At 43.6% G+C, this 8,639-nt stretch overlaps 1 protein-coding gene across 3 annotated transcripts in view; it reads left to right on the top strand.

Moving 5' to 3' along the window:
- Nucleotides 1-220: 220 nt before the first annotated feature.
- Nucleotides 221-8,639, top strand: part of TFCP2 (transcription factor CP2) — a 65,652-nt gene continuing 57,233 nt past the window's right edge. Inside the window, exons 1-2 of one of the 3 annotated variants that reach the window (XM_012653417.1) lie at nt 286-344; nt 893-1,074. In XM_012653417.1, coding sequence (XP_012508871.1) covers nt 953-1,074 — 122 coding nt within the window. In that variant the 5' untranslated portion in view covers nt 286-344; nt 893-952. Of the gene's footprint in view, nt 1,075-8,639 lie in introns of all 3 variants that reach the window. The other 2 variants (XM_012653425.1, XM_012653433.1) reach the window with 2 other exon arrangements.

Raw genomic sequence — 8,639 nt, 5'->3', positions numbered from 1 at the left:
GGCGACAAGGAGAGCTCCTCCCACGCCCCAGAGCGCTGAGTTGGTACACAGCAGGTGCCAAACCTCAGATAGCCACACTGAGGCGTTTAAACCGCGACGCACGCCAGGTCCTGTCTGCGATCGCCCAACCCATCTCCGGGGGCGGGGAGCCGTGGCGTACCTAGCCTATCATCGCTGCCGAGGCCGACGAAGTCTCTTCTTCATTGGCGACTGCCAAGGTGACGTCATGTTCGTCGGGCCGGCGAAGGAAGAGGGCGCCATGATTGGTTGGTGCTGGGGCGGCGGGCGGTGGAAGAGCCTGGCGAGTCTGTGCTTTAATCCTATGCTGGACTTTCTCCTTCCAGGTTTCCAGGCCGTGGGGGGCTACAGAGGGCGGGGAGTCGGCTCAGCGGAAACTTGGATTTGGTTCTGAGAGTGGTGGGGTTGAAAAGGGGTGACCGGAAGTGACTTTGGGACTGACCGGAAACGAGGCCTAGAGGGGAAAGACAGAGCGGGTCCCGGGAGGGAGGGGGCTTCCAGCAGAAGGGGGCGGGGGAAAAGGTGCTGAAGCAGCGTGGTAGCGCCCGGCAGGCGTCCTACTGCTGCCGCTGCCGCTGGTTGTCTGGAAAGCAGCGAACAATCACCACTAGCTCAAGGGGATAGCCCAAGGAGTGGAAGTACGGGAGTCCAGAGCTGCCTCTGGAAAGTCTGGAATAGTTGAGCAAAAGGGGCCTCACGTTCTTGAGAGCAGGATAGGAGGGATTTTTGGAAGCCAGGACAGCCAAGAGCGAGGAACCAAGGGTACGGGAGATTAGTTGTGCGGGCAGTGCTGATCGGGGTTGGGGGTGGCTGGTGGGCACTGCGTGAGAGATCTTGGTTTGGAGTTTTCTACTGTCTTGCCCCTGTTGGGTAGAATCACGCTCCGCGCCTTTGTACAAGAAACGGCGTCTCCTGGGGCAAGGAAGGAGCCAGGATGGCCTGGGCTCTGAAGCTGCCTCTGGCTGATGAAGTGATTGAATCTGGGCTGGTGCAGGACTTTGATGCTAGCCTGTCCGGGATCGGCCAGGAATTGGGTGCTGGTGCCTATAGCATGAGGTGAGTGAGATTTTCCCCAGACCCTACACCTTCTTAGTATCAAAAGCAGGATAGAGAATAAGAAAGGGGTGGGGAAGAGAACGTGCAAAGAGTTTGGAAAGCTGTCTGCGGTCGGGAAAAGGGACTTGTTCTTTTGTTGCTTTGGGTACTGAATGTTGTGGAAGAAATGGAAAAAGAGATTATAGGCAATGTAAAGTCTGTGCAGAATCGGTGGAAGAAGGAAGAATGGACCTTGATTAGCAACCAGATGAATATTGAGAGGCTTTGTGCCAATATGGGAGACCTGGAGACTGATAGTGTATATGTAAGTAGCTTTATGTGAGGAAGGGGTTACATTTAGCATATGAGGGATGTCTAGGGAGCTGGGGAGTTGGGAGCTGGAGCTTAATGATGAATGTTGGTTGGTTGCTTGTTGGAAAGAAATGAGAGACCTGTACACTGCTGTATCTTCACTGGCCTGCCTTAAGGCTTTACTTAATTTTAGGGTTTCTGACTTTTAAAACATAAGCCTTGAAAGTGGCAAAGAGAACTTTTAGCTACTTCTAGATCTTCATGTTATCGAGCTAATTTTTTTTTTGTTTGTTTGTTTTTTTGAGACAGAGTCTCACTCTGTTGCCCTAAGTAGAGTGCTGTGGCGTCAGCCTAGCTCACAGCAACCTCACACTCCTGGGCTCAAGCGATTCTCAGCCTCCCCAGTAGCTGAGACTACAGGCGAGCGCCACCACGCCCCGGCTAATTTTTCTATTTTTAGTAGAGACAGGGTCTTGCTTGCTGAGGCTGGTCTCGAACTCCTGAGCTCAAGTGATCCTCCCGCCTCAGCCTCCCAGAGTGCTAGGATTACAGGTGTGAGCAACCATGCCCAGCCTCAAGCTAATTGTTGATAACAGAGTAAAAATTTCCTTTGAATGCTGCATTGCTGCCTGTGTAACCTATTTGTATGCATTGGCTACTCATTCCCCCAGTATAGTTTGTTTCATTTATAGATGTGCAAGAATCATGTGTGGAAATGTTGAAACATCTGCATTTTCGAGTTATACGGGACTGTAATTGGGTTTCCTAATGCATTCATTATAAGGCTTACTATAAATAAATCAGTCAAGAGACTAGGATTTAACACTTTCATTGAGTTCATGAGTTTATAGGGGAAAGATCCTTTTTATGGGGAAAGTGGACAAAGTTTTCAACCTGCTAGTGAGATCCTTTAAAAGTTATGTAAAGTTCCTTTCTTTATCCCTGCTAATTCAAAGTGGACTTTCCTTACTGCAGTAAAATTATGAGTTAGAACTTAATACATAAGCATTTTCAGGAGTCTTTGCTTACAGTTAGAATAATAAAGGCTATCCTTGTCCAAATATTTTAGTGATTTTTCAGGGAAATTTGAATTCTTTTTTTTTTTTTTGAGACAGAGTCTCACTGTTGCCCGGGCTAGAGTGCCGTGGCGTCAGCCTCGCTCACAGCAACCTCAAACTCCTGGGCTCAAGCAATCCTTCTGCCTCAACCTCCCGAGTCGCTGGGACTACAGGCATGCACCACCATGCCCGGATAATTTTTTTCTATATAGTTTTAGTTGTCCGATTAATTTCTTTCTATTTTTAGTATAGACGGGGTCTCGCTCTTGCTCAGGCTTGTCTCGAACTCCTGAGCTCAAGCAATCCGCCCGCCTCGGCCTTCCAGAGTGCTAGGATTACAGGTGTGAGCCACCGCGCCCGGCCGAAATTTGAATTCTATCATGGAATATTCTTAGTCATGAGAAATTGAAATTTAACCGTAGTTTTGCCTGTCCTTGTTTACTCGAGTCTAACCATAAAAATAGAGATTAATTTGGTCTAAGAGTAAATGCCCTCACCCCGAACTTTCACAGTAGTATCTGACATGATATTTGGTAATTTTTTTTTTCTTTTTTTTTGAGACAGGGTCTTGCTCTGTATCCCAGGCTAGAGTGCAGTGGCCTCGTCATAGCTCATTACAAACTCAAACTCCTGGGCTCAAGCGATCCTCCTGCCTCAGCCTCCCAAGTAGCTGGGCCACCATGCTCGGCTGGTTTTTTTCTATTTTTTTGTAGAGATGGCGTCTTGCTCTTGCTCAGGCTAGTCTCAAACTCCTGGCTTCAAGCAATGCTCCCACCTCAGCTTCCCAAAGTGCTAGGATTATAGGCGTGAGCCACCTCGCCTGGCCAATATTTGATAATTTTTATGCTGTTGTTTATGTAAAGATTACCACAGCAAAAAGTTTGATTCTGCTTAGGTTACCAGAGTTTAGGATGGAAATAATTGAATATAACTGTACTTGTTATAAAAATAGTTAATATCATCAGCAAATATTTGTTCATCTACTATGTGTACTACTATATGCTCTTGATACCATGTGACCTTACATTTCAGTGCTTTCTAAATCTGTGTGGTCTTCACAGATATTAGAATGGCTTGTGTATTTCCACGTTTAGAATTTTTTTTTCCAACATCAAATCCACAATAGTTTTCAAACATCACTTTGTTTTCTTGAGAGCACAAGTTGCCAAAATTTTAAATACTTCTTCCTTTGCTTTTTTTTTTCTGAGACAGAGTCTTGCTCTGTTGCCCGGGCTAGAGTGCCATGGCGTCAGCCTAGCTCACAGCAACCTCAAACTCCTGGGCTCAAGCAGTCCTTCTGCCTCAGCCTCCCAAGTAGCTGGGACTACAGGCATGCGCCACCATTCCCGGCTAATTTTTTTCTATATATTTTTAGTTGTCCAGCTAATTTCTTTCTATTTTTAGTAGAGATGGGGTCTCTCTCTTGCTCAGACTGGTCTTGAACTCCTGATCTTGAGCGATCCACCCGCCTCGGCCTCCCAGAATGCTAGGATTACAGGCGTGAGCCACCACGCCGGGCCTTCCTTTGCTTTTTTTACCTTCTTTTTTTTCGTTATGTACTTGTCACTATTCTTTTCACTCTTAGATACATTTAATCTTTTGTTTTAGTTTGTGTCAATTAGATATTGGTTCTCAAACTTTAGTATTCATAAGAGTCATCTGGAGTGCTTATTAAAAATACAGTTTATAGGGTCCCATCTCCAGTGATTGTCTGGGACACAGACAGAAATCAGATTTTTAAAACAAGTTCTCCTATGTGATTTTTTTTTTTTTTTTTGAGACAGAGTCTCACTCTCTTGCCTGGGCTAGAGTGCCGTGGCATCATCCTAGCTCACAGCAACCTCAAACTCCTGGGCTCAAGCCATCCTCCTGCCTCAGCCTCCCAGGTAGCTGGGAGTACAGGCACGCGCTACCATGCCCGGCTAATTTTTTCTATTTTTAGTTTTTTGGCCAATTTCTTTCCATTTTTGGTAGAGACAGGGTCTCGCTCTTGCTCAGGCTGGTCTTGAACTCCTGAGCTCAAACGATCCGCCCGCCTCGCCTCCCAGAGTGCTAGGATTACAGGCGTGAGCCACCGTGCGTGGTCCTCTACATGATTTTGATGCAGGTAATCCAGGGACTACATTTGGAGAAACACTATATAGAGGAGTTTGTATACATAAAGACAATGATTCTTTGCTCTTCCTGTTTCTCCTTTTAATAAGAGCTTGTGATCTTTTCGTACCACTCTCCACCAATAATCTTTGCCAACTGGTTCTAAGAGTCTATGGTGGCTGGGCAAGTTGGGTGATGTCTGTAATTCTAGCACTTTGCGAGGCCAAGATGCGAGGAATGCTTGAGGCCAGGAGTTTGAGACCAGCGTGAGCAAGAGCGAGACCCTGTCTATACAAAAAATAGAAAAATTAGCCAGACATGGTGGCGTGGGTCTGTAGTCCCAGCTATTCGGGAGGCTGAGACAGGAGGATTGCTTGAGCCCAGGAGTTGGAGGTTTCAGTGCGTTATGATGACCCTGCTGCACTCTAGTCCAGGTGACAGAGGGAGGCCCTGTCTCAAAGAAAAGAAAAAAAAAAATCTATGGATCAGTCTCTCATTATACCTTTATTAGGGAAAATGTTCTTTTTGACAAGCAATTTGTTTTGTAGAATATTTTCCCTAACGTATTTGTTTTACCCTAGTTCACTTGTTTTCTGCTGTATCTTACAATCATTTCATCTCTAGATCTATTGATTTATATTTTAAAAGATTCGTCTTTATTACATTTGTTTAATGTTCTTTTCATAAGTGGACCTCTGATATTATCCTTACTTTTTTCTTGTATTTTTATACGTGGCACAAACTTTTTATAGTAAAAGTAAAGGATCTGTAGCCAGGATGACCTTTATTTTATTATTTTTGTTGTTATTTTTTTGAGCATCTGGGTGCATATGGGTGGAGGCTGAAAAAGGTGTTCACCCAAGATCACCTTTAAGAAAAAAAAAAAAAGGAAAAGGGGATTCCTTGAGAACATTAGGATGAGTGAAACAAGCCAGTCATAAAAGACCACCAAACATACCATTCCACTTCTATGACATGTCCAGTATAGGCAAATCTATACAAAAAGAAAATAGATGAGTGGTTGTTGACTAGAGCTGTGGGGGAGAAAGGAATGGGAAGTGACTGCCAACGGATATGGGGTTTCTTTTTTTTGGAGCCAGAGTCTCACTCTGTTGTCCGGGCTAGAGTGCAGTGGTGTCAGCCTAGCTCACAGCAACCTCAAACTCCTGGGCTCAATGGGACTACAGGCATGTGCCACCACACTCGGCTAATTTTTTTCTATTTTTAGTAGAGAGGGGGTCTCTCCCTTGCTCAGGCTGGTCTTGAACTCCTGAGCTCAAGCAATCCTCCTGCCTCAGCCTCCCGAGTAGCTAGCTGGTACCACAAGTGCACCCACCACCATGCCCGGCTAATTTTTTTCGTATTTCTAGTTGCCCAGCTAATTTCTTTCTGTTCTTAGTAGAGACGGGTCTCGTTCTTGCTGAGGCTGGTGTGGAACTCCTGACCTCAAGCGATCCTCCAGACTTGGCCTCCCAGGGTGCTAGGATTACAGGCGTAAACTACCATGCCCAGCCCTGAATTGTGTGGTTTAAATGGGTAAATTGTATGGTATGTGAATTATATCTTAATAGAGTTATAGAAGAAAATGAGTAAAAGAAATAAATTTTGTGTTTAAAAAGCTTTTTTTCCTTTCTCTTATTTCATTTTTTTGAAGTTGAAGTTGAATTCACATAACAGAAAATTAACCATTTTAAAGTGAACAATTCACTGGCATTTAGTATGATGACAGTGTTGTGCAACCAGCACCCCTATCTAGTTTCAAATGTTTTCATCACCCCAAAATAAAACCCTATACCCATTAAGCAATTGCTTCCCATTCCCCCTTTCCCTGGTAAGCACCGGTCTTCATTCTGTCTCTGTGGATTTACCCATTCTGGATATTTTATAAAAATGGCATCATATAGTATGTGATCTTTCATGTTTGGCTTCTTTCACTTAACTGTTTTCGGGGTTCATTCACATTGTAGCGTATTTCACTACTTCAATATTTCATTCTTTTTTATGTCTGACTAATACAGCTTTTTGTATGTATACACCACAATTTGTTTATTCACCCATTGATGGACATTTGGGTTGTTTCCACCTTTTGGCTATTATGAATAATGCTTATATAACATTATGTTTATAAAGCAAACGACCACAAAATATTTGTAAACATTTATGGAAAAGTTTCTGTGTAGACATATGTTTTCATTTCTCTTGGGTACATACTTAGGATTGGCATTGCTGGGTCATATGTTAATTCTGTGTTTATAGCCAGGTGCAGTGGCTCATGCCTGTAATCCTAGCCCTTTAGGAGGCTGAGTCAAGGGGACTGCTTTAGGCCAGGAGTTGGGGAACAGCCTAGGTAACATAGTGAGACTCCTGTCTCTACAAAAAATAAGAAAACTTAGCTGGGCATGGTGGTCCATGCCGGTAGTCACAACTACTTGGGAGGCTGAGGCAGAGGACTGACGGCTTGAGCCCAGGAGTTTGAGGTTGCAGTGAGCTATGATCCTGCCACTGCACTCCAGCCTGGGCAACAGAGCAAGACCTTGTCTCCAAAATAAATACATTAAAAAGAATCAATCAATCAATCAATCTGTGTTTACCTTTTTGAAGAACCACCAAACTGTTTTACGTGGCAACTGAACCATTTTTATGCACAGCATTGTACAGGGTTACTATTTTTCCACATTTTCATCAATGCTTGTTATTCTCCATTAAAAAAAATTTTTGTACAGACATCCTAGTGCTATGTATTAGTATTTCATTGTGGTTTTGCTTTGCATTTCCTTAATGACCAGTGATATTGAACATCTTTTCACGTCCTTGTTGGCCGTTGGTATACATGCTTTGCAAAAGTATCTATTCAAGTCCTTTGCCCAGTTTTTAATTGGGTTGTTGCCATTTTGCTGTTGAGTTGTTTCCCGCCCCACCCCCAAGATCTGCTGTTGAGTTTTAAGAGTTCTTTATATATTCTGGATAGTACACCTTTACCAGCTTCACTAGATACAGGTACACCTCGTTTTATTGCACTTCACATTATTGCATCTCTCAGATACTTGTGTTTTTACAAATTGAAAGTTTTTGGCAACCTTGTGTCCAGCAAGTCTATGGGTGCCATTTCTCCAACAGCATATGTTCACTTCCTGTCTCTGTGTCTCATTTTGGTAATTCTCACAATATTTCAAAACTTTTTCATTATTATTAAAATCTGTTACGGTGATCTGTGGTCAGTGATCTTTGATATTACTATTTTAATTTTGGTGCCAAGAACCATACCTATATGACAGCAAACTTAATTGATAAATGTTGTGTGTCTTCTAACTGCTCCACCAACCTGGCCATTCCCCTATCTCTTTCCTTCTCCTTGGGCCTCCCAATTCCCTAAGACACAATATTGAAATTAGGCCAGTTAATAACCCTGTAATAACCTCAAAATGTTCAAGTGAAAAGAAGAGGCACATGTGTCTCACTTTAAATTAAAAAATGGACATGATTAAGCTCAGTGAGGAAGGCATGTTGACAGCCCAGACAGGCCAAGAGCTAGGTCTCTTATGCCAGTTAGCCTAATTGTGAATGCAAAGGAAAAGTTCTTGAAGGAAATTAACACTGCTACTCCAGTGAACATATGAATGTTAAGAAAGTGAAATATCCTTATTACTGATATCGAGAAAGTCTTAGTGGTCTGGATAGAAGAACAAACCAGCCAGAAGATTCGCTTAAGCCAAAGCCTAATCCAGAGCAAGACTCTAATTCTCTTCAATTCTGTAAATTAGGCCAGGAGAGGTAAGGAAGCTGCAGAAGAAAAGGTTGAAGCTAGCAGAGGTTGGTTTAGGAGGCTTGAGGAAAAAAGCTGTCTTCATAACATCAAAGTGCAAGGTGAAGCAGCAGGTGCTCCTGTAGTATTAGAAGCTGCAGCAGGTTATCCAGAAGGTCTAGCTAAGATCATTGATGAAAGTGGCTGCACTAAACAACAGATTTTCAATGTAGATGAAACAGTGAAATAGTCTTCTATTAGAAGAAGATGGCATTTAGGACTTTCAGAGGTAGAGAGGAGAAGTCAATGCCTGGTTTCAAAGCTTCAAAGGAGGCCGGGCGCGGTGGCTCACGCCTGTAATCCTAGCACTCTGGGAGGCC

This window comes from Propithecus coquereli, unplaced genomic scaffold (genome assembly GCF_000956105.1).
Source record: "Propithecus coquereli isolate 6110/MARCELLA unplaced genomic scaffold, Pcoq_1.0 Scaffold111, whole genome shotgun sequence".
Taxonomy (NCBI): Eukaryota; Metazoa; Chordata; class Mammalia; order Primates; family Indriidae; genus Propithecus; species Propithecus coquereli.
Note: the sequence above shows the minus strand (reverse complement) of the source record. Positions and strands in the feature narration are given on the sequence as shown.